This window comes from Pongo abelii, chromosome 10 (assembly GCF_028885655.2).
Source record: "Pongo abelii isolate AG06213 chromosome 10, NHGRI_mPonAbe1-v2.0_pri, whole genome shotgun sequence".
Classification (NCBI taxonomy): Eukaryota; Metazoa; Chordata; class Mammalia; order Primates; family Hominidae; genus Pongo; species Pongo abelii.
Window position 1 is genome coordinate 123,215,604 of NC_071995.2, and position 24,198 is coordinate 123,239,801.

A 24,198-nucleotide genomic window follows, 5' to 3' on the forward strand; every position below is an offset into this window, starting at 1 on the left:
CTGTGCCCGTGACCACGTCATGCACTTTGGTTTCCTAAAACCAGGACAAGGACTCACGTCATGGCAGGACACCAGAAATTTTAGTTCTAACCCAGGTTTTCCACCTTGGGCCTCCTGACAGCTGGAGCTGGACCCTTCTTTGCTGCGGGGCTGTCCTGTGCACTGCGGGCTGTTTGACAGCATCCCTGGCTTCAAAGCACTAGATGCCAGTGGTACACGCCTCCCCAGTGTGTCCCCCACCAAGTTAGGACAATCGAAAATGTCCCTAGAGAGTTGGAGGCAAAATTTTCCCCAATTGAGAACCATTGCCATATAGGGAATGAGCTCCCCATTGGAGGACGTGTTCAAGCAGAGAGGAGATGGCCACGTGGGGCAGCATCCTGCCTTGGGTGACTTTCAAGAACACAAGCGTCAGAGTTAGAATATGACTTTGGCGTCAGAACGTTGGGTGTCAAACAGCACCTTTACTACCAAGTTGCCGTGGGACCTCCTTTCTGAGCCTCAGTTTGCACATCCACAAAATGGAGACGCTCTGCATTGACGATTCTCAAAGGCATCTGGCACAGACAAGGGGTCCCCGAATCTCAATATCCCTCTTCTCTTTCTAGGATTCCAGGAGCAGATTCAATGGTAGGGGTCCTACTATGTCCCGAGACCTTGACCAGTGAGCTCTGAGTCTCTGGCTGGACTTGCTCGGCTGGGGACATCCCCTGGCAGAGGGCAGCACCTGGTACCCCGGGGTGTTCATCGCAGATCCTGGTTTTTGTGGAGGGCAACAGCAAGATGCCATGAATTCCGATGAGCTCCCCCTGAACTTCTCAAAGCAAATACTGAGCAGCATCTCCCTGCTGTGCTTTAAGACACCTGTACACTAACAGTGTGGCACAAGAGGTGCTAAGTCAGGTGACAGCTCGGGGCAGCCACCTCTCCCATCAGGAAAGCACAGGATTCCTGTAGCATCCTGGTGGGAGAAGCCCCCCAAGAGGCAGCTAATACAAGCGCACCCCTTTCTGTATCTAGCCCTAACATCAGATGGTCCATGTCAGAACTGGGTTTATACTGCAGAAATCAGTGGCTTACTGAATACCACAATAAATGATTTAAAAAGGGGGGGCTCTCCATGGTGAAACTGAGGCATCTGATTTTTTTTTTTTTTGAGAAAGGGTCTTGCTGTATTGCCCAGGCTGGAGTGTAGAGCACCGTCATAGCTCACTGCAGCCTCAAACTCCTGGGCTCAAGTGATCTTTCTGCCTCCCAGTCCCGAGTAGCTGAGACTATAGGTATGTGCCACCATGCCCAGCCGATTTTTAAATTTTCTGTAAAGACAGGCCTCTTTTTATCCAGGCTGGTCTCCAACTCCTGGGCTCAAGCTATCCTCCCACCTTGGCCTCCCAAAATGCTGGGATGACAGGCAAGAGCCACCGTGCCCAGCTCGATGTTTTTGAGCTATAGTATTTCAGAGGTGCCATCTTCAGGGACATGGACAGAGAACAGAAATCCAGGCGATGGCCCCTGCTCTTGGGAGAATACACCGGACAAACTCCCATTAACAGGGAAGCTTCTGTTTGCATAACGTCTGCTTCCAGGAGATGAGCCTGTAGCCTCTTGCTCTTGGCCCCAGTGAACTCTGCTCCCAAGATGGGCAGGAAGTCCCTGGAGGATCAAGGAGCTGGGACTTCCTTGAGCCTCCCTCGCCAGCTGAGAACCACATGGTCCCTGCCTGTGGCACCTACTCGGTTAATAAATGGCTGCGTGTGTGCGGGCCACACGCTGACTTCCTCACTATCTGGTAGTGAGACTGCACGGAAGTTTGACCCTTGCCTATCTCACATGTTTTGGCAGCTGGCTCTCTGCCAAAAGCAATCAAAGAGATGTGTGTAACTGGGAGGTTCGAGGAAGGGCGCGGGTCATGGCCACTCAGGAACCCAGAGCAGGTGGATGGATGCCTGGGAACTTCAAAGGTCCCTACGACTTCAGGAGAATGACTCTCCCAGGAATACTGTTAGCAAAGGGGAAACGGAGTCAGGGCAGGCCGCTGCCTGTCTGAGTAGGTGGTGGAGCTGGCACCCGAGGGCCCTCAGCCTGACTTTTGTCCAAAGCACTTGCCCTTCCCACTCAGCACAGCTGCCTTTGAAAGCTCAGATTTTTAAAACCTACAGATTTCCGAGAAGGGCAAAGTGTAAATGGCTCCTCTGTGGCGGGATTTGACGCTACCTGAGTGAAAAACACCTCCCTGTGGACCATCCTGTTGCCCGAAGCTCCACTGTTAGAACATGCATGCACGTGTGCACGTGTGTGGACCCACGCTCTGTCACTGTGTTCTAGAGCCAGACACACGTGGCACAAAACCCTGGGTCCATAGCTCACCAGTTGCAAGGCTGGGGCACCAGTCCTGGCACGATTCGGGAACCCTCTCACGCTCTGTCTTTGCACATGCTGTTCCCTGAGCCTAGAATGCTGTTCCCTGAGATTCCCGCATGGCTTGCATCCTCAATTTCTTCTGGCCACAGCTGACATGTCACCTTCCTCACTCGTCTAAGCAACGTCCCTGGCCAGGCATTCTCAGCCGCGGTACGCTCACATTCTGCCTGCCTGCTCGGTTTTCACCAGCCTACTTATTTACCCTGGTCTGTTCCCTTCCACTACATGGCAGCTCCCTGAAGGCAGAGTTTTGAGCTGTGCTTGGCAATCCCAGTGCCTGACTCCATGCAGACTAGATGCAAGTTCATGGAGTGAATTGCTGCCCCCCAGTCATCACCCCATTGGCTGAGGCTAATGGTTTGGTGACAACGAGGGGTTATAAGATGGGCTGGCCCCGTGCTGGTCCCAACCCGTCCTTTATGCCGCACCCCAGGACACCTACGTGGGTGATGGAGCCGCGGTATGTGATGGCGCCGTCCGAGGGCACCCGTGTGCTGGGAATGCCTTTGGTGATGCTTCCGCCCGGAACTGAGCCCAGAGCTGTCCCTGGAAGACACAAGATGTGGGGCTGAGGGGGTGTGTGTGGCCCTTCCTTCCCCAGGCCCCAGTCCTGACAGCCACCCTGACTGAGCGACCCACAAGTTGTGCTAGTTGTTTCAACACAGAGGGAGTCCCCCTACCCCTAAATGGTGAGGGAGACGGCTGTGAAGAGGGGCCCCCGGACCCTCTGGGAGATGACGCTTCCCAGAAGGTTTTGAATAAAGGGCCCCTTGGGAACCTGAGGAACAGGGGCAGACGCTGGGGGCCCAGGGCAGAAGGGCCCTCACCTCTCAGCACGGACGCCTCCTGGGCCGTGGGCACCCCCAGGCTCTCCGGTGGCCCAGCCTGGCCCCGTGGGGACAGCTGCTCCTGCTTCACTCCGCTGAAGGGTGCTGAGGACCAGTAAGACGAGCGAGTCACGTGCTGCCAGGGCAGGTTCCCAGGAGGCTTGTTCCCACCCAACCTGAGCCAGGGGCTGGGAAGCGCCACCCTTCCCCACCATGTTCCAGCCAGGGCTGCTGAGGGGGGGACCTCCCAGCTGCTACCTGGAGTACCGTGGGCCAAGATACCCCTTCCTCCCCCTGAGCCACCCAGATGGATGGGCCAGGAGCCTTACCCAGCTTTTTGGGGTCCATGGGCAGGGGCAGCCCCATGGTGACAGGGCCCACCGGAGCCTTGGCATGCTCTGAGTACGGGACGTGGAGCTGGACCGACATTCCCTGCAGGGGCAGAGTTGTGGGGTCACGGGGGCATCCTGGTCCCTCCCCCACAGTCCAGAGTGCCTGACGCTCCTGTTCACAAAGCCCACATGTGGGTCAGAGGCCAGGGCTGCTGTCCAGCTGTGTGACGGCAGACAAGTCACTGCTGCTCCCAAGCCTCGGCCCCCTCCCCTGTGAAGGGGCCATGCCCTCTGAGCCCCTTGCATTTGCCCTTCCATTTCGCAGCGGGGGAAACAGAGGTTAAGTAACTTGCCTGAGGCCACACAGCCTGGTTCCTGAGCCGTGCCCTTGACTGCAATACAGAGTGACTCCCCAGGGACGAGGCCCTGAGTGCCTGGGGCAGGACCCAGCCAGCTCAGACCCCAGATGCCTGAGTGGAGATGACTCAGGCCCCCGAGAGCCTGGCCCCCACCCAGACTTCATTGGTCCCACTGCCCCCACTTTACAGATAAGAAGACCAAGCCCCCAAGAAAGGAAGGGCTACCACTCACCTGGGAGATGGCACCTATTTGCCTCTCGAGGACGCTGGGGTGCTTGGCAGAGGAGATGAGGGGAGGTGGGTTGGAGATGGTGGGCGGGCGTGGCAGGACGGGCCGGGCAGTGTCATGGAGGCCCAGGGGCAGCGGGTGACCTGTGGAGCACACGTCTGTCCATTGGGGGGCCCAGGAGCCGTCACTTCCCTGCTGGACACACGCCCCAGGCTGCACTCCACCTCTTCCCTGTCCTGGCCAGGAAGTGCCCATCCACACGCGCCCCTCTATTGCCCTGCCCAGCTCTGTCCTCATTAGTGACCCGAGTCCTAGGTGTAGACACCACTATCCTGGGGAAGCCTCCCACTGCCCAGGCCCTGATCCAAGTGCCCTCAACTCTCACCTGGATCCCCTAACTGTCTCCCTATTTCCACTGTAGCCCCCAGTAGCCCCTTCCCTTTATAGGAACCAAAAGGACCTTTTTGGAAAAGTCTACTGGTGCACACCCTCCCCGTGCTGTGTGCCCTCGATGGCTCCCACTGTCCTCAGGAGAAAGTCTTAGCCCCCGACTTGGCCTTCAGGCTCGCCTGACCTGGCCCCTGGGTCTCCCCAGCTCACTGGGCACCGAGTTTCGGCAATGGTAGCCAGATTCAGTTTCTCTAGCTTTGCCTCCTCTCTCCTGCCTCTGGGCTTTTGCACTTGCTGTTCCGTCTGCCTGGCATGACTTTCCCTGTTCTTTTGGCTCCCTTGGCCCACGCATCCCTCGGGACCAGCGTTTACCAACAGCAGTCTGTACCAGCCCCCGGCTGTGCTGCTTTACAGCTGGCGAGGCCCAGCAGGACTGCAGGACCTAGAACAGGGCCGAAATGCAACCTCACAGAGTCTGTGAACCAAGATAGCGCCTCTGCTCCCTCCCCAGGCTCTTCTACCATCTGCCCATTCTCTAGCTCTAAGCCGTCAATGGAAAGCATAGCTCCCACTCTAAGACTGCCCCTCGCCAGCTCAAGCACCTGCTGTGGGTCCCTCTTGCCAGTGGCTTCAATCTCAATCCTGGGGCAGCTTTCTTAAAAGATCTCCCCCTTTCCCTCCACTGACCAGGCTGTCCCTCCAGCCGGGTCCCATAAGGCTTCAAGATGCTCTTAAGGTGCAGCTCTGAGCCACTGCAAACAGTGCAAACAGCGATTGTGCACTGGCTGAAGAAGCCCAAGCTCGGGTGGAGATACTTACCAGGTGGAGCGTAGGAGAAGGCTGAGGGGTCCGGGGCATGTGGGGAGGACTTGATCACCTCACGGGGGGGCACGGGGAAGGGCAGGCCGGAAGTCCAGCAAGGGGGGTCCCCAGGCAGCTTCTGGGCCTCGGCTGCGAAGGCTGGGAAGAACACAGGCTTCTCTGCTGAGGGCAGGAGGTGGGGCAGTCAGACCTCGGGAGCCCTGGCTGACCCTACTCAAATGGCCTTCCTGCACCCACAGTAGTGGTGGCCCGTGACAGCCTGGGCTCCTCTGGGAAGCCCCCCAAGTCTGCCTGCCTGGGCGCTGCTCTGTAACCCCATGGTATTCTGCTCAGCAGGGGAGGGGGTCTCGAGGTCTGAGCTGGGGGCTCTCAGCTGCCCCTGAGGACAAGAACGGGACCCTCTGGCTTTGCAACCCCACAAGCACTCAACCAAGCCCAGCAAGCCAAGGTCCCTGGACAGGCCTCTAAGCGAGGAGGTGGCAAACGGTATCTCAGAGGGTCTGTCTGCCCCCTAATTTTTTTGAGACAGGGTCTCCCTCTGTCACTCAGGCTGGGGTGCACTGGTGCTGTCCCGGCTCACAGCAGCCTTCACCTCTGGGCTCAAGTGATTCTCCCACCTCAGCCTCTCAAGTAGCTGGGAATACAGGGGCCCACCACCGCACCATGCCTGGCTAATTTGTTTTACTTTTGTAGAGATGGGGTCTTGCTATGTTGCCCCAGGCTGGTCTTGAACTCTTGGGTTCATGGGATCTTCCCACTTCAGCCTCCCAAGTAGCCGGGACTACAAACACGTGTCACCACACCACGCTTGGCTAATTTATATTTTGTTTTTATAGAGATGAGGTCTTGTTATGTGTGCCCAGGCTGGTCTTGAACTACTGGGCTCAAGAGATCCTCCCATCTTGGCCTCCAGAGTGCTGGAATTACAAGCGTGAGCCACCACGCCTGGCCCCACCGTCTGACTTTGTAAATACGCTTTTACTGGAGCGTGGTCACATCTGTTCATTTATTTATTGTCTATGGCAGAGCTGAGTCCTTGCAACAGAGATTGTCTGGCCCACAAAGCTTAAAATGTTTACTCTCTGGCTCTTTGCAGGAAAAGCTTGCTGGCTTGTGCTCTACACAATGTTGAAGGAGGTAACCTCTGATGTGTATGTGTGTGCGTGTGTGTGTGTGTGCGTGCACGTGCATGTGTATGTGCATGTGTGTGTGAGTGCGTGGATGTGCGTGTGTGCCTGTACACAATGTTGAAGGAGATAACCTGTGATGTGTGTGTGTGTGCGTGCGCGTGTACGTGCATGTGTGTGTGAGTGCATGGATGTGCATGTGTGCCTGTACACAATGTTGAAGGAGGTAACCTGTGATGTGTGTGTGTGTATGTGTGCGCACGTGCATGTATGTGCATGTGTGTGCGAGTGCATGGATGTGTGTGTGTGCCTGTGTGTGTGTGTTGTGGCGGGCAGTGGGGGTTATAAGCCCAGACCCTCCAGGTAACAACCACAGCGTCAGCCGCAGTTTGCTGAGTGGTACTCAGCACAGGCACTGTGCTCAGCACCCCATGGCCTCCATGAGCCTCCTGTTAAGCTCAGACAGATACTGCTGCCAGACACATTTTACAGAAGAGAAACTGAGGTACAGACACACCAATGGGCTTATCTGAGTTCACCAGCAAATACTTAGCCAAGTCAGGATCAGAAACCCACTGAGCCAGTGCAAGCAGCAGTTGTGCACTGGCTGGCTGAGAAGCCAAGCTCAGGCAGAGCTACTTACCAGGCGGAGCGTGGAAAGGGCATTATTGAGAGGTAACGCTCTCTCAGGCCTCCACGGCTGACATGAATCTAAGCATGTTCACTCATTTATTCTCACAGCACCCTACAAGGAACTGACTGATTATCCCCATTTCACAGACGGGAAAATGGAAGCCGAGAGGTTAAGCCACCTGGTCAAAGGCCCCAGCTAGCAAGTGGCAGATAGCGGCTTCGAACCCATGCACTGGGGCTGCAGACCATGGCCTTAACCCGGACTGCTATGCCACATGGCCTGCGGCAGAGAAGCAATGATGGGTCCTAGATTTCAGGCCTGGGGAGATCCTGTAAACTCAGCGGGGCCCAGGGGCTCAGGCCTGGCTTCATGGCACCTTCCTGCTGGCCTCTCACCCTTTGCTGAAATCTGTCCTCAGCGCTGAACCTCTCCCTGAGGACCAACCCTATGGGGAGATAACCGGCCAAGAAGTTGAGCAGAGACACAACTTGGGAATGACGGAGCCCTCTGGGTTCTGGGACAGGAATGGCAGGCAGGTGTCATCTATCACGCCGCCTCCAGATGAACAAGGGAGGTTCTGAGGGCCCATCAGGGTGTGACAGCGGAGAAGAGTGCTAAGATCAATTAATGATGCCTGCTGTGAGCAGAGCAGGTGGGCAAGGAGGCCTGTGTACCATATCACCCCCAATTCTCTCCTTGAAGACTGTTTCCCCTGGACTTGTGCCCTGGCGAGGTGGGCAGCCCACAGGAGGCAGGGGGGGACCCAGATGCAGAGGAATTCTCATTCTTAATCAGTCCCCAGTGGAGGCACCTGTACAGGGCCTGCCTCAGATCTGGAGATCCTGCAAATGCCCTGGACCTGGCCCCTCTGGCTACCCAGCCCTGTATGCCTCTGGTGCTTCCTCCAGCCCAGTTCCAGAGAGTCGGGAGGGAGAGGAGGGGAGCTGTTGGATGCTAGAAGGCAAACTGGGGCTAGGCCAGGCTGGGCGGGCAGCCGAGAGCCTGGAGAGACAACCTGTTCCTCCAGCTGGGCCCAGGGGGCCCCGAGGGACCTGCTTGGCTGAGGCGCTCTGTGTGGGAGCCAGGGGCAGAATAGGCTGGCTTCCTGAGAGACCAGAGAGGTAGCTCTGGGTGTCAAGTTCATGTGTGTCCCTGCGGGAGCTGAGCTGCAAGCCAGACTGTGCAAGAAAGGCATGCAGGGCCTGACGCCAGGTGCACCGTCCCCACGGAGAATGAGGCCAGGAAACGGCATAGGCGCTGGCCACACCAACGGGCTGAGTGCCAGCCGCAGGAACTGCTGGCCGGTGGCTCCCCTTCTCCCAGGACAGGGGCCTGCAACCTGGCTCAGCAGGACCTGGCTGGCGCCGTGCAGTTCCAGCCCTGATCAGATCTGACGCTGGCCAAAGCTGCTGGGGCCCCTGACATGGATACATAGCTCCTTCCCAGGCTGGCGCCCCAAACCTGCAACGTCTCCCAGAGCCACACCCTGGGCCGCACACTGTACCCTGGCCCCAGGCAGCCCAGCCCTTGTCATGGGGCATCCCAGTTCCAGCGAGACATCCCTGGCGTCAGCCCCACACCGGGTTCAACGCCCCACTGGCTTTGCCTCCAAAACAAACTCCCGACGCGCCCTTCCTTCCACCTCCACAGCCACCTGTGCAGTTCAGGCAGCCTCTGTCGCCTGCCAAGAGCTGCGCTGTGACTTCCTGCTTCTGCCCTTGACTCAACAACGGCCAGAGAGAGCTTTCCAAGATATAAATCAGATAACAAGCACCTCCTCCCCTTCCACAACACACGCTCACTTCAAATCCCTCCAGCAGCCCCTGCCACACCTGAGACAAAATCCACTGCCCGCTGTGGCTTGAGAGGCCCTACGCAATCCGGCCCTCACCTCCCTCACTGTCCACCCGCCCACCCTTCCCCAGCCACAACCATCCCCGGCGACTCCTCACACATCCCGAGCGTGTTTCCACACCAGGGCCTTTGCATGTGCTGTTCCCTCTGCCCGCAATGCCCCCCCAGAGATCTCCCACGGCGGGGCTGCTCCCCACTCCACAGGGTCCTTCCCAGAGCCGCCTCTTCACTCAACCCGTTTTGTTTCTCATGGTGGATGAACGACTCTAAAACCATCTTGCTTCGTTATGTGTTCCCTGGTTTAACATCCTCCTCACTCAAAAAAAACAGCAGCTCCCCAGAGCAGAGACTTCCTCTTCTACCTAATCCCTGCTCTGCCAGCATGGTGCCTGAGGCCTTGGGTTTTCAACAAATGTCCTGACCCAGCAGCCTCGGGTGGACCCCGGAGGTGGAGGTTGCAGTGAGCAGAGATTGTGCCACTGCACTCCAACCTGGCAAGAGTGACACTCCGTCTCAAATAAAAAAAAAAAAAAAAAAAAAAGAGAAGGGGCATGTCACACCCAAGGCAGCGGGGAGGGGACAGCTGATGGTAGCTCCGGTCACCCGGATTTGTCCCTGGGCTGTGCTGGTCAGGAGGTCGGCCTGGTGTCCTGCTGCCCTCAGACCTTTGGAGCAGCCTGCCAGCAAGCGCCGGGACTAGCCCAGGGTGGGGAACCTCTGGGGAGGCAGCCCCCAACACCTGCAAGGCACAACAGCACCTGCTGCGTGCCAGGCTGACCTGGAGAAGATGCCTCTTTGGGGACACAGGTTCAGAATTTCTTGGGCCTAGTGTGAAGTGGGGCAGAGATTGAAGATCCAGAGAACAAGCAACCACGCCCACCTGTCTCCTGACCTTGAGCTTCACGTGATGACAGTGAGGTGTGCCCGGGGCAGTCCCTGTGACACAGCGGCTAGGGAGTCACCCCCCACCCTGGCTCCTGGTGAACCGAGACCTGGGCCTGGAGCAAGGTCAGGATGCCAGCTGGGGAGGGCAGCCCTTCCTGCCCAGGCCCCAGAGCTGCTGCCAGCCGGGTGCTGGGCCCCATCTGTGATTCCAGAAGCTCCTGTGTGGACTGATTCACGCTGAATCAGAGGCTGGGCTGTAGACATGTTTTTGTGTATTCACAATGCTTTTGAAAATTTTGAGAAGTCACCAGTGTTGAGAAACCAGGGGGATTTCACATAAGAAGATGGATTTCTGGCTTTGCTGGAAGAACCACCCCAGGCCTGATTTGCCACAGGGTGACTCTTGGCCAAGGCCAATATGTGCCCACTTTAGAGAAAACAAGAGTTCTCCAATTTGCCGCAGTTCCTACCATTCCCAACTGCCTCCCCCTGCTCAACTGTTCCATTCGTTTACTTTGCTTTCCCTGCCACTGTGGCCGTGGGGTTTGCAGCAGCTGCTCTGGACACACAAATGTCCCTTGCCCGTCAGTCCCCTGCTGCCCCAGCCCCACTCAGCCACTGGTGTGCACTCACCCTCCTTGTCGGTGGGGGGCGCCGGGCTCCTGCTCTTGCCCCGGGGGCTGCTGCCAGGCTGCTGAGGGGCATCGCTCTCCGGCTGCAGGTTTTGCGGTGGCGGTGGGGCTGGGGGAGCTGGCTTGGTGGGAGCTGCGTCCTCCCGGGGGGGCTCATGGACTTTGGTGACCTGCTGAGGGAAGCAGGCAGAAGTGAGCATCCACAGAGGGTGTCTGAAAGTGACAGGGTCAGGGAGAGCCATGCATGTGACCAGCATGGAAACCAAGGCCTGGGAAAGCCAGCGACATGCTCAAGGTCCCAGGTGCGGCAAGAAGGGGAGGTCTTAGCACAGAGCACATGGGGAAGCCCAACTCCCAAAAAGCCTGGCCCAGCTGCCCGGTGGTGGACAGGGGTACCCACCTCCCAAAAAGCCTGGCCCAGCTGCCTGGTGATGGACAGGGGGACCCACCTCCCAGAACCTGGCCCAGGATGCCCGGTGATGGACAGGGAGAGCCCACTTCCCCAGAAAGCCTGGCCCAGCTGCCCAGTGGTGAACAGGGGGGAGCCCACCTCCCAAAAAGCCTGGCCCAGCAGCCTGGTGATGGACAGGGGGACCCACCTCCCAAAAAGCCTGGCCCAGCTGCCTGGTGGTGGACAGCGGGAGCCCATCTCCCAAAAAGCCTAGCCCAGCTGCCTGGTGGTGGACAGAGGGAGCCCATCTCCCAAAAAGCCTAGCCCAGCTGCCTGGTGATGGACAGCGGGAGCCCATCTCCCAAAAAGCCTAGCCCAGCTGCCTGGTGATGGACAGGGGGACCCACCTCCCAAAAAGCCTGGCCCAGCAGCCTGGTGGTGGACAGGAGGCTAGAGCCTGCTGTGACCCTCTCCTCCAGCTCCTTCTGTGGACCCAAACCCTCTGGGCCTCAGGGAAGCCAGGACTGAGCAACAGGACTCTGTGGGCCTCGGGGACTGGGCCGTATAGCCTGGCACGCCCTGAGCCCATCACTCAAAGCCCCGAGGGACCACCAGCCTGGTCAGCTCAGGGTCTTTTAGCCCAGAGCCCCCAGTTGCAACTGGGAAGCCCGGACTCACCTCCCTGGAGAAGGTACCTCCAAGGGCCCACCCACCCAGCTGAGAGAACCTTCCAGGGGGGTGTTCCCAGAGGGCCCCAGGGTCAGAACTGGTAGGCCACCCTTCCCTGGCCAAGCTGTTGCTATAGCTGAGTGGGTGGGGGAAGCTCCTGCCTCCCCATGACCCAGCATCTAACGTGGGGGTTCAAGGGTGCTGCGGGGTGGAAGGGAGGAGGCCTTAGGCTGCCAGTTCCCGCCTTCACCGGGAGCCCCACCCAGTGTGCCTGCCAGCTTCCCCAGCTGTTCCCACCTCAGCTCCATGGGGATTTCTCCAGGAAACAGAAGCGGGTGAGCTAGGCTGCAGGTGCACGCTCCCGCCCGTGGAATTCTCTGTCTCAATGAATGGGAAAGTCAAGGTCAGGTGGACTCTGTGGGGCTCTGGGGACGGGCACTCACGATGGGGGGGATGGCAGCCGCTCGCTGCTTCAGCTGCTTCAGGTCCAGCGGCTTCTGGGGCGAGGCATTCGCCCGGGGGTCGCCAGTCGGGGTGAGGAGGCTGGGCCTTGGGGACAGCAGCCTGCGGGCACACGAGCACCATCAGCTGGGGGCCCACAGCCGGACTCTCTCAGGGTGGGGGGCTGCCTGGTTTTGACGGCCTCTCCTATCTCAAGCCCTGGGGACGAGGCTAAGGCCCTGAGACACGAGGTGACTGTGCAGGTCACCCAGATAATGTCAACGGTTTCTCTTGGGAAAACAGACCAAGATTTGGGGCCAGGGGAGGGGAGGCACGAGTGGGCGGGCAGGTGCCTCCTCACTCACTCCCCTGGTTCTTGCAGGCCCCATCAGGGGGGCCAAGCCAGCCTCCCACCCCAGCCTAGAGGCCAGCCGGGCAGTGCTAGAGGCCCAGGCTGGGATCAAACATCCCCAAAGACAGCCCCAGGCAAGGAAGATCCCAGAGAAGCCCAGACCTGGGGCCCACACCACACGTGGCCCTTCAGAAGCTGCCAGAAAGCCAAAGAATCAGCACGATTCAGGGACAGAGAAATGAAGAGATTCACCAAGAGATTCCTCATCACTCGAATCTTAGAGGCTTGGGTGCCAGGGCAAGACAGTGGGCACGAAGCCGAATGAGCTTTGGTTACCGGAGGCAGGAGTGGGGGAGCTGCACCTGCTTCCTGGGATCTCTCCCACACACTACCCACGAAGGACAAGGACATGATAACAACGTCCCAGGCTACAGACTTTGTGTGGAGGGGCAGGCAGGGCATGCCCACTGTCTACCAATCAGCCACAGTCACAGTTCCTTCCTCTGTCTGCTACTGAGATGCACAACCAGAGGCCGACACAGGGCACACGGTGCCTAGCAGAGAATGCACTGGGGTGTGGCTCCCAAGCTGCTCAGTGGGTGCCGCTTCCTTCAGGAAGCCTTCCAGGATTTCTAAGGCCCCAATGCTGGGCATAGCACCTGCTATAATCCCCATCTGGCTCCCCAGTTGGCATGAGGTCTCCGAGGGCAGGAACTGGATCTGCTTCAGCCTGAGAACCCTTCACCTGCCCAGTGTGGCTGCCCGGGGCTGCCCAGTTCTTGACTCCCTCCTGCAACCTGCATTTGCTAGGCATAAAGCAGCCTGGCCAGCATTTAGGTGTATGGAGGCAGCCTGGCCTGCATTTGGGGGTATGGAGGCAGCCCGGCCTGAGTTTGAGGGTATTTGGAGGCAGCCTGGACTGCGTTTGCGGGTATGGAGGTGGCCCAGCCTGCGTCTGTGGGTATGGAGGTGGCCCAGCCTATGTTTGGGGGTATAGAGGTGGCCTGGCCTATGTTTGGAGGTATGGAGGCGGCCCGGCCTGCGTTTGGGGGTATGGAGGCAGCCCGGCCTGCGTTTGGGTGTATTTGGAGGTGACGCAGAACCCAGCCTCTGTCCTAGGTCTTTCGAGCTAGTGAAATGACCACATGGCAGGCATGAGAGCAGCAGCCACGGGCCTGGGATTCAGCCAGAGAGCAAAGCTTCTGGGTGCCAGAAGCCGGCAGGTCCTGTCAGCACAGCCCCTACTCTGTGCCATGACCACAGTGACGATGTCCTATGCAGACTGTAAGTCACAGCCTACTGGCCTTGAGGTGAGAGCTGTGACAACAGGGACACAGCTCACACCACCCCAGTCCCCAGCTGCCAGTGCAGGATGCCCGGCGCCCAGAGGCACCCACCTCCTTCCTGCAGATGAGCAGGGCCGATGCCCAGGGTGCTGAGGCCCCTGCCGGCAGTCCCCTCTCCAATCTCTGCCATAGCAGGACCATGGGGCCACCGGCATGTGACCGGCCTGTCCTGCAGGTACCAGCCAGCTGCCTGCATCTGCCACACGCTCAGCTGAGTGGGGAGAGCAGACACAGACTCGGTGACGCCTGCTTAGGCTGCCCATGGCGCACAGATGGGGGCCAGACGAGGAAGGTCACCCTGACTTCTGCATGCACCTCCACCACCCCCACTGCCGGCCCACTCTCCTCCCTCCCCTCCCTCCACCTGTCCAGACCCTGCTTGGTCTCCCAAGACCACCTAAAGCCTCTCCTTTGGCCACTGCCATGCCTCACTCCCTGGACCTGGGCCCGGCTGTGCTCTCCCTGCCATCCTCAGGACAAAGTACCCTGACCCAGGTCCAAACACAGATGGTATCACCTGTCCCAACATTCCCCACCTGCGGCTTCAACTGCCGCCACCCCCATGTCCCTCCCCGCAGGTTTATCTATCACCATCCGTTTCAACCAGCTCGCACTTGCAAGCTTAAATTTAAAAGAGAATGCTGCAGCCAGTTTGGAAAGCAGTCGGTGAGCCCTCATTGCCCTAAACCCAGCACCTCCACTCCTAGGCACACACCAGGCAAACGAGAGCAAACATCTACGCAGAAACCTGCACTCTCCCATCACTGCAGCACCGCCCAGCCCACAACAGCCAGAAGGCAGAGACAACCCGACATCCACCAAGAGATGAACAGGGAGACAAAGCGTGCCCTGTCCGCACAATGGAACATGTGGCCATCAAAAGGCATGAGGCTCTGACACGGGCTATGACGTGGGTGGACCCTGAAGACACGATGCGCGTGAAACAAGCTAGTCACAGAAGGCCTCTAGCGTAGATTCCGTTCCTGTGAAAAGTCCAGAACGGGCCAATCCATCCAGACAGAAAGGAGATGAGTGGGTGCCAGGGCTGGGAGGAGGGAGGATGAGGGTGACTAGTGATGGGCATAGGGTTTCTTTCTTAGTATAACACTGAATATACTAAGAAAAACTGAATGATACACTTTTTTTTGAGAAAGGGTCTTGCTATGTCACCCAGGCTGGAGTGCAGTGCTGCAATCTCACTGCAGCCTTGACCTCCTGGGCTCACACAATCCTCCCACCTCAGCCTCCGGAATTGCTGAGGCTAAAGGCACACATCACCATACCTGACTGATTTTTGCATTTTTTTTTGGTAGAGCCAAGGTTTCTCTATGTTGCCCACGCTGGTCTTGAACTCCTGGGCTCAAGCTATCCTCCTGCCTTAGCCACTCAAAGGGCTAGGATTGCAAGTGTGTGCCACCGTGCCTAGCCTAAATGATACGCTTTCAATGGTGAAATGTATGGTATATGAATGATATCTTAATAACTCTGTTACAAAGTGAAATGAAGACCATACTATATGCTAGCCATAAAATAAAGGGTTCGACGTATCAGCTGTATTTTCTCTATGAACAGTAAAAATAATATTTTTATATGTGTGTACAAATAGAAAAATAAAATATAAATTTTAAGGTTGAAATGCAAACGTTCGTACATATGTAAAGATAATTCTATAGAGATAAAAAGTATGACTTTAAAACACACACAAAACATGAGGCGCCACTGTCCCATGCAGTCTGCCCGAGAGCTCGGGTTTTCTATGTGGGGCCTGAGTGCTCCCTGTGCCTTGGTTTCCCCGTGGCCCCTCACCCAGTAGGGGGTGGGCAGTCAGATTGGCAGGGGGTGAGCGGGGGCAGGGGCTGCTGCCCAGAAGCTCTCAGCAGGTACCCTCTGGGGGGCACACACAGAGGCCCAGACCCCTCTTTCTTGAGCCCCCAGAGCAAGTGGGGACTGTGGTCACGGAGATAGCACTTTATAGTTTACAAGAGGTCTTCTGATCCCAGCCAGGGCTGTCTCATGGGTAAAGAAGGCAGCAGCCAACACAAGGGCTGGGTTCAAGTTCTCGAGGAGAACGAGAGTCCTAAGCCCCCAGGGTGAGCAGCCACCAATAGTAGAGGAGGAAGGTGGAAAACGCTCAGAGCTCAGGGCCCATCTGACCGCCCCTTGTCCCGTAGCCATGCTGGAGGAGCGCCGCCTCCAGAAGCCCTCCTGGCTGGCTCTCCCCACCCTCCACTCTCCCTTCTTTGTTTTATTTTAGTTATTTATTTATTTTTTTGGAGACAGAGTCTTGCTCTGTTGCCCAGGCTGGAGTGCAGTGGCACAATCTTGGCTCACTGCAAGCTCTGCTTCCTGGGCTCAAGTGATCCTCCTGCCTCAGCCTCCCTAGTAGCTGGGATTGCAGGCACGCGCCACCATACCTGGCTAATTTTTTGGTATTTTAGCAGAGACAGGCTTTCACCATGTTGGTCAGGCTGGTCTTGAACTCTTGACCTCAAATGATCCACCCACTTTGGCTTCCCAAAGTGCTGGGATTATGGGCATAAGCCACCACGCCCGGCCTCTCTCCTTTTGTTTTCTTGGAAGGCAGCCGCTTCTATTTTCCTTTCTGGAGGCCTGGGTGGGGCGGGGACTCTCAGGGCCTGGCACGGAGCATGTATCCAGGAGGGGCCCCGCCCTGCCTACCCAGCCCTGCAGTTGTGAGCAAAGGCTGGGATCCCCTCTTTGACCATGTGACTTAGCCAACTGTGCCTCAGTTTCTCAATCTAGAGAGTGGAGACAAAAGCTTCAAGGGCTGGCTGTGGGTGGGCGTGGGGATGCTGGTGACCAGCACGTGGGGCCGAGTGGGTCGGGCCACCTTGTCCTCACTGTTGTTTTCCTTCCCACTTATGAAGGCCGGTTGCGGGGCGGGGAACGAGAAGGGGAACAAGGGCCTGGGGACATTCATCAGGAACATGCTGGGCCTACAATAGTACATCCCCTCTCCACCCAGCCCTTGCCTCAGTTTCCCCATGGTCATCAAGCTGGGACAATCCTTGCCACCATTCTAGGGCTGGGAGGGAGAGGGAGGGCTGGTTTGTGAACAGGCATCTCTTGCCTCTCCAAGGCCCCAAGATAAAACCCTGACCCGTCACTCCCACCCGTGGGGCCTGCTCACCTCTCTGACCTCTTCGCCTTCTCTTCCCTGGGCTGCTCACTCCACTCTACTCCCTGCTATAGGCTTCTCTGCTGTCCACTGGACATACGCTCATGCGGCCACAGGGCCTTTGCACTGTTGGTCCCCACAGGGTCTGGCTTTCCCTCACACTAAGGCTCTCATTGTCCTCCAACGTCACCTCCCCAGAGGCCCTCCCCGCCTGACCAGCCCACTCTCCCCCGCTCCCCATGCCCCATCTTCCCATCACCCACTCATCCCGTAAACAATGGTTTCCTTCTCCACGCCCTCACTAGAATGTAAGTGCCTGGAGTCAGGGCCTCGTCTGTGCAGTTTCCAGCACCCCTGGCGCCTGGCACACGCTGGTGCCATCAGTCACTTGCAGAATAAAGTAACAAAGGTGAAATTGCTGTTATGATCTTCCAAAATGCCAGAGGGACAGCTGAAGGAGCTGCACTCCAGCCCCCTCTTGGGGTGACCTCTAGGGGGTGTCCCAACGCAGATCCAAAGGAGGGCAGCTAATCTCTGAGCGCCCACTGTGGCCCGGCATTAACTGAGTTATTCTTGCAATAAGCCATCCACGCCTACCTTACAGATGAGAAAACTGAGGCTTGGGGGAGGGGACTCCCAAGGCCAGGCCCTGCCAAAAAAGCACCCAGGCACCTTCTCTGAAGACTAAGAGAGGGGAGGGCAGGCAGGCTTGGGGTTTTGCAATCGAAGTCACTATCTCTGGTTGTCTGCCAAGAAAACACCCAGCCAAAGCCACCTCGAAGAAAGTGCCGGCGGCCGAAGGAGAATGTGATTTTCTCTCTCCCAAAGTCACCCGGGCGGGGGCCAGACGAGAGTCATCTTGCGTCCATCCAGGAACACAGAGCTCCCCCACTGGGGCTGCCAGGCAGGAGGGATGATACTGGGCGGGCAGCCAGGAGCAGGGGTCGCCTGGGGGGGCCCGCCCATCCCGCCAGCCCTTCCCGGGAGGCCCTGGCTGCCGGGGCCTACTCTGACGCATCTCGTCCGCGTCCTCCAGCGTCTGCCCGGCCCTGCACAGTCGTGGCCGGCAGAGGGAGGGGTGGCAGGCTGCCGGCCAGAACGAGGTCAGCAGGCTGGCCAGAGTCCAGCCTCGTTCACTGAGAGGGCAAAGCAGGCCCCAAGGGCGGGGGCCTGGGCCTAGTCGCACAGGGCGGGACAAACCAGGTGTCCTGACTCCCAGCCGAGGACTGCTGCACCCCGGGGGCTGTGTGCTGGACACTGGGCAAGGGGTGGACGCACGCCAGGCCCAGCTCGGGGAGGGAGGACACGGCCCTGGGTGGGGCTGCAGGGGAGAGGACGGGAGGCTACAAGTGCCCTGCAGGGCTTCAGGCCTAGCCTGAGCGTTCTGGGGACGGACAGGATGCAAGCTGATCCCTCGGCTCCCCAGCCCGGGGCCGGCCACATGGACCCAAAACACAGACTCTGGGAGGCAGCTTATCAGTGGGGCTGCCCCATGACCTCAGCACTCCCCCCGCGAAGGCAGAAACATGTGTTTCCATGACTCTGTCCCCACAGCCAGCAGCAGCAGGGCGGGGAGCCGTCTGCCCTGACCCCGCTACCCAGGCACAATGGCCCTGGCTGCCTGCCTCTAGGGCAGACCCAGCCATACCATGAACACTGTTTTCCAAGCTGGGACTGTCGGGCAAGAAGCTCAGGGTCAGGCCATCCACTTCTCACACACATGGGCGCGGTTCCTGTCGCCAGTGGTTCCCGGGGACCCTGAGATTTTGTTTTGTGGAACCTATAGAGATCCGGGTGAACCTCAGTTCCTAGGGAATGTCCTAGGACTTCCCCCTTTAACATGGCCCAGGGTGAACCCCAGGGCAGAGACAAGGGCCCCACATGACGCTGCGGGTCCGATTTTCCTCCCTCGCTCGCTCTGCCCAGGACCATTCCAAGGGACTTGGGAGGGGAGAAAACAGACCACCCTGTAGTCAAAATAAAATGGCCCGCCTGCCCCACCAGAAAACAATTCCTCCAGCTGTCCAGATGTGAGCGGGACGCAGTCTTCACAGGTCTGCCCCCTGCCACCCGAGATTGGCCCTAACTTGGGTAGCCGTCTTTGGTTCTGGGCTGGAGGCCTTGAGGCCCAAAGCATCTGTGCTGAAAATGGGTAAAAGGCGGCATTCTCAGGGATGTGGGGTCACCCAGGCCAGGAGCAAAGACAGAGGCCAGAAAGGAAAGAACACACCTCAGAGCCGTCGGCACCCAAACAGGATGGCACTGGGGTCCTCTAGGCCACCCCAGCTAAAGAAGAATTTGCAAAGGGAACCTCTGCACTGGTGATCCAAGGTGATCACCTGTGATCCTGAGCCGTGGACCCTTGGCTGATGGGAGATGAACCACCAAAAACATGGTGAACCTGTGGCTTTTCCCCATCCCCACGGCCACCATGCTTGCATCTCCATCACCGGCCCCAGGGCACTTGCAGCTGCCTCCTGACTGTGCCTCTCACTCCCAGCAAATCCCCCACATGGTTTCATGGGTAAACCACATCTGGCTCTCTTGGGAGAGGCTCGTAAAGGCCTTCTCACTGCCCTGAGAACAAAATGCAGCCCCTACCTGCCAGGGTGTGACTCAGTGCCCCCACCCCCATGAGAACTGCCCCCCGTCCTGCCAGGCTGCCCACCCCACACCCCCAGGCTGCCCCCTCCCTGAGCCACCCTTTGGCACCTGAATCCACCAAGCTCATTCCCAACTCGGGCCTTTGCACTTGCTGTTCTCACCACACTGAGGGTAGAACTGTGTCCCCTCAAAGAAGGTATGTTCAAGTCCTAACCCAGGGTCTCTGTGAATGTGGCCTTATTTGGAAATAGGCTGTTTGCTGATATAATCAAGTTAAGATGAAGCTGCACTAGATTAGGACAGCTGCTCATCCAATGCCTAGTGTCCTCAGAAGAAAATGTGGACACAGAGATGCACAGGGCAAAGGTCATGTGACAGCAGAGGCAAAGACAGAGTGGCATGACAGCAATCACGACCGCCAGCAGCCGCCAGGAGCTGGAAGAGGCGGGATGGATCTGTCCAGAGGCTCAGAGGATGCGTCTCGGCCTGCATGGTGCCCCCAAGCTCCTAGCCTCCAGGACTGTATTTGTTTCAAGCCACCTGGCTCGAGCTACTTGTGAGGGCGGCCCTAGGAAGCGAGCAGGCTGCCTGGCACACTCTCTCCCTAGCACTGCGCCCAGGGCTGCCTCCTCCGTCCGGGTCTCAGCTTGGATGTCACCTCCTGGGGAGGTCCTCCCGGCCACACCTCCGCCCCTTCCTGGCCTGCACCTCCCATTCCTGGACTATACTCCAAGTCTGCCTCCCTAACCACACCTCGGGCTCCCCTAAAGCAGGCAGAGCCAGACTGGGTGCAGCTAAGTAGGTAGTCGCTGCTCAGTGTCTGCAGACAAAAGCCAAGGTTAGGGCTGCCTGGCGCCCACTCACCGGTTCTTGTCGCCGCCCTCGGGCTCATCCACCTCGTCTGCACTGCAGGTGGCACTGGAGTCGCTGTCCTGGGGGGCGCCCGAGCCCTTGGCTGTGGTGGCCCTGCCGCTCCCGCCCTCCTTCTTCTCTGCCTTGAGTGCCCCCTCGGCTGTGGCCTCAGTGGCCTCCGCGTCCTTGCCCTTGGCCGGCCCCTCCTCGGCTTCCTCCGTGCCCTCGCTCTTGACGGGCTCCTCGGCCTTCCCTGTGTCCACTGCCAGCTCCTCAGCTGTGGGGGGCTTCTGCTCCTCCCCCTCCTCCACTGGGGGCGCCGCTGCGGCCTCCTCTTCCTTCTCCTCCTTGGGGACCACAGGAGGGGGTGCAGAGGGCGATGGGGGTGCTGGTGGGGGCGTAGCGGCTCCATTGGCTTCAGAGGACGGGGTGGGCTCAGTGGGGGCCGGGATGTCCTCCGGCGGTGGGGTGGGTGGCTCTGGGGGTGGCCCGTCGGTGCCCAGGGTGGCTGGGGGCTTGGGCCCATTCTGCCCTGTGTCCTTGCCGGCCTCAGTGCGAGGAGAGGGGATGCTCTCGGTGTCTGAGCTGTTGTTGACAGTGGCTGTGCGGGGCGAGAAGTAAGAGCGGATGAGCAGGGTCTGGCGGGGGCTCCAGAAGAGATGCATGGCCCTGACCCTCGGGATGAGGCCGCTCTGTCGCCTGATGCCAAAACAGCCCCGAGGCTCCTACACACCTGGGCCCCTGCCTGGAGCCCCACCCCTGAGACAAAGCCCCTGACCAGGCCCCTACCCACAGCTGCTGCCCTCCCCTGGCTGCCTTTCTCCTGGACTGACCCTGCTGGCATAACCTGGTTAATTCCCAACCCCAGGACCTCCTGGTGGTCAGCACCCCCGACAAATGGAGCCAGCCTGAGGGCGGGTGTGGGCAAAGGCCTTCGTCCTGGGGGTCTCCGTGTTCTCATCTGAGCTCTAACCCCGGCTCTGCCCCGCACTGGCTGCGTGCCATGGGAAACTCAGGTTACCTCTTGGGCCTCAGTTTTCCCAACTGTAGAATGGGAGAATAATAGTTCCCATCTCACAGGGTGGAGAAGCCGGCGATTGTGATGGCAAGGGCAGCTGCCTGGTGACTGCCTGCTGCTGCACCATCATTGCCACCATCATCATCACATGACAGTGTAGAATGCGCTCAGTGTGAGTGCAGGGGACCCACGCATAGTGGACAATGAGGCCAGTGCGTGCACAGGGGACCCAGGCACAGTGGACAATGAGGCCAGTGCGTGCAGAGGGGCCCCAGGCACAGTGGGCAATGAGGCCAGTGCGTGCAGAGGGGCCCCAGGCACAGTGGACAATGATGAGGCCAGTGCGTGTGCAGAGGGACCCAGGCACAGTGGACAATGAGGCCAGTGCGTGCAGAGGGGCCCCAGGCACAGTGGACAACGGGACCAGTGCGTGCACAGGGGACCCAGGCACAGTGGACAACGGGACCAGTGCATGCAGAGGGACCCCGGGCATGGTGGACAATGAGGCCAGTGCGTGCAGAGGGACCCAGGCACAGTGGACAATGATGAGGCCAGTGCGTGTGCAGAGGGACCCAGGCACAGTGGACAATGAGGCCAGTGCGTGCAGAGGGGCCCCAGGCACAGTGGACAACGGGACCAGTGCGTGCAGAGGGGCCCCAGGCACAGTGGACAATGGGACCAGTGCGTGCAGAGGGGCCCCGGGCACAGTGGGCAATGAGGCCAGTGCGTGCAGAGGGGCCCCAGGCACAGTGGACAACGGGACCAGTGCGTGCAGAGGGGCCCCAGGCACAGTGGACAACGGGACCAGTGCGTGCAGAGGGGCCCCGGGCACAGTGGACAATGAGGCCAGTGCACGCAGAGGGACCCGGGCACAGTGGACAATGAGGCCAGTGCGTGTGCAGAGGCCCCAGGCACAGTGGACAATGAGGCCAGTGCGTGCAGAGGCCCCAGGCACAGTGGACAATGGGACCAGTGCGTGCAGAGGCCCCAGGCACAGTGGACAATGAGGCCAGTGCGTGCACAGGGGCCCCGGGGCATGGCCCACACCAACGGCCACGGCATGGGTGACACAGCAGGAGCGCAATCTGTGTTGACGGAATGGCGGGATGAAAGCATGCACCCAAGGATGGCGAGGAGACCCCAGCCGCATTCCTGGCTCTTTAGCCCCCAAACCCACACTAAGCTCTTCTTTGAGTCTCAATGTCCCCCATTTTCTGTAAAATGGGGATACTTGAAAACCCCTGCATTTGCTATCAGGGAAATCAAACCCGGTCAGAGACTCAAGCGTACCAGTGAAAATCAGCAAAGCAGTGGAGACGGGAAACTGGTCTGCTGGAGTGAGCCCGGGACCAGCATGGGGAACAGCCATTGTGCTGGGAAGGAAGCCCAGAGGCCGCAGAGCACAAACGGTGGTGCTCACAGAAAGAGGCACGTGCTCAGAAGCAGGGTTCCTTGTGGAGGACCAGGGACCTCGGGATGCCCGCCCCGGCCCGGCCCTACCCCCCAGGCCAGCCGGCCACATTCGTACCTGGGCCACTGCATTCCCCTCTGGGCACCTCATTCCCAGAGGCATGTAAGGCTGGAAGGAAGTCAGAGAAGAGTTAGAAGTGAGGTGGCACCAAGTAGTGGGAGGGGAGGGAGGAGGCAACGTGGCCAAGAGGGGCCTGAAGTCCGGTGCACAGCAGTGAGGCCTCGCTGCTGCTCGCTCTCCTGCCCCGACTGCCCTTCTCCTTGGACCGATGAGCCCTCTCCCTCCGGGCTCTGGCCAGTGGCCACAGGTGACCCGCAATAGCCCTGCGCAGGCTGGTCCAACTGCCTGTTCAAGGCCAGCCAATAATGGGGTTGTTCAGGGTGAAAAGTGAGCTTCAGCCACTCTGGGTGTCCTTGCCCTAAGTCATCAGCCTCCTGGTGGAACCAGGTTCCCAGGATGCCTGGAGTGGGAGGTGCTGACCTCAGGGGTGGACAAGGTTACAGTGAGAGGCTTTTGGGGCTGCTGGGGCCTCTTCAGCCTTCATTGCCCCCCACCAATCCCCCAGTCTCTCCTGCTTCTCACCTCCCTTCAGGCCCCAGAGCAGAGGCCACCCTTTTTAGAAACAATAGCAACGACAGCAACGCTGGCTGCGTGCAGGCTGGGCTCCGTGCCAAGTTCTTCACACACGACTCCTTTAAGACCTCTAAGACTGGGACCATCAACTGTCATGTGCAGATGAGGAAATTGAGGCAGACAGGTTAATCAGCTTGCCCAAGAATACGCTGTGGAGGGGAGAGCACTGAGCCCAGCTTCCTGAGTCCCTAACCCCTGGCCTCCCTCTGCCTGTTGACTTCAGCAATGTCATTCCCTTCCTTCCACAGCTAGAGTACGGGACGCTGGGAGGCCAACGCTGAGGGCCCCAGGACCAGGGATGAAACCTCTGGGTCTCAGTTTGTTCATCTACAAAATGGGCAGTTAACATCTTGGTCTCACGGTTATCAACAGGGTCTGGGGCAGCAGCCTGTATGAGAAGCACTCCAAGGGCTTGTGACAATGCAGGTGGCTGCGCTATGCCCCAAAGGTTTCTGATTCAGTACGTGTGGACTGGGGCCCAAGAATCAGCACTTCTAACAAATCCCAGGGAACACCCTGCCACCGCTGCCCTAGAATCCAGGTGAAGTGCTTTGTGCAGTGCCTGACACATAGTAGGTGCTTAACAAGAGCAACAAAAAAACCACCAGAAATAAAAAATAAAAACACACCACCAGATGGCCTCCTTTCCTTTCTGCCTGGAGGTCCCCAGTACCAGGCTGCCTGGGTTTGAACCCCGGTCACCAAATGCGCCTTGGATAACCCCGCCATGCCCCAGTCTCCCTATCTGTAAAATGCAGAGAACAGCACGG

General features: G+C 58.7%; 1 protein-coding gene across 50 annotated transcripts in view; it reads right to left on the minus strand.

Annotated features, from left to right (window-relative positions):
• The window catches only part of NCOR2 (nuclear receptor corepressor 2), a 247,317-nt gene that overhangs the window by 27,005 nt on the left and 196,114 nt on the right, over nt 1–24,198 (minus strand). For 27 of the 50 annotated variants that reach the window (XM_063712304.1, XM_063712300.1, XM_063712303.1 and 24 more), the window contains 9 exons: nt 22,853–22,903; nt 20,319–20,907; nt 12,016–12,136; nt 10,514–10,685; nt 5,378–5,542; nt 4,172–4,311; nt 3,578–3,680; nt 3,249–3,353; nt 2,864–2,967 (listed from right to left, as the gene is read on the minus strand). In XM_063712304.1, coding sequence (XP_063568374.1) covers nt 2,864–2,967; nt 3,249–3,353; nt 3,578–3,680; nt 4,172–4,311; nt 5,378–5,542; nt 10,514–10,685; nt 12,016–12,136; nt 20,319–20,907; nt 22,853–22,903 — 1,550 coding nt within the window. The remainder of the gene's footprint in view (nt 1–2,863; nt 2,968–3,248; nt 3,354–3,577; nt 3,681–4,171; nt 4,312–5,377; nt 5,543–10,513; nt 10,686–12,015; nt 12,137–20,318; nt 20,908–22,852; nt 22,904–24,198) is intronic. The other 23 variants (XM_063712307.1, XM_063712305.1, XM_063712330.1 and 20 more) reach the window with 6 other exon arrangements.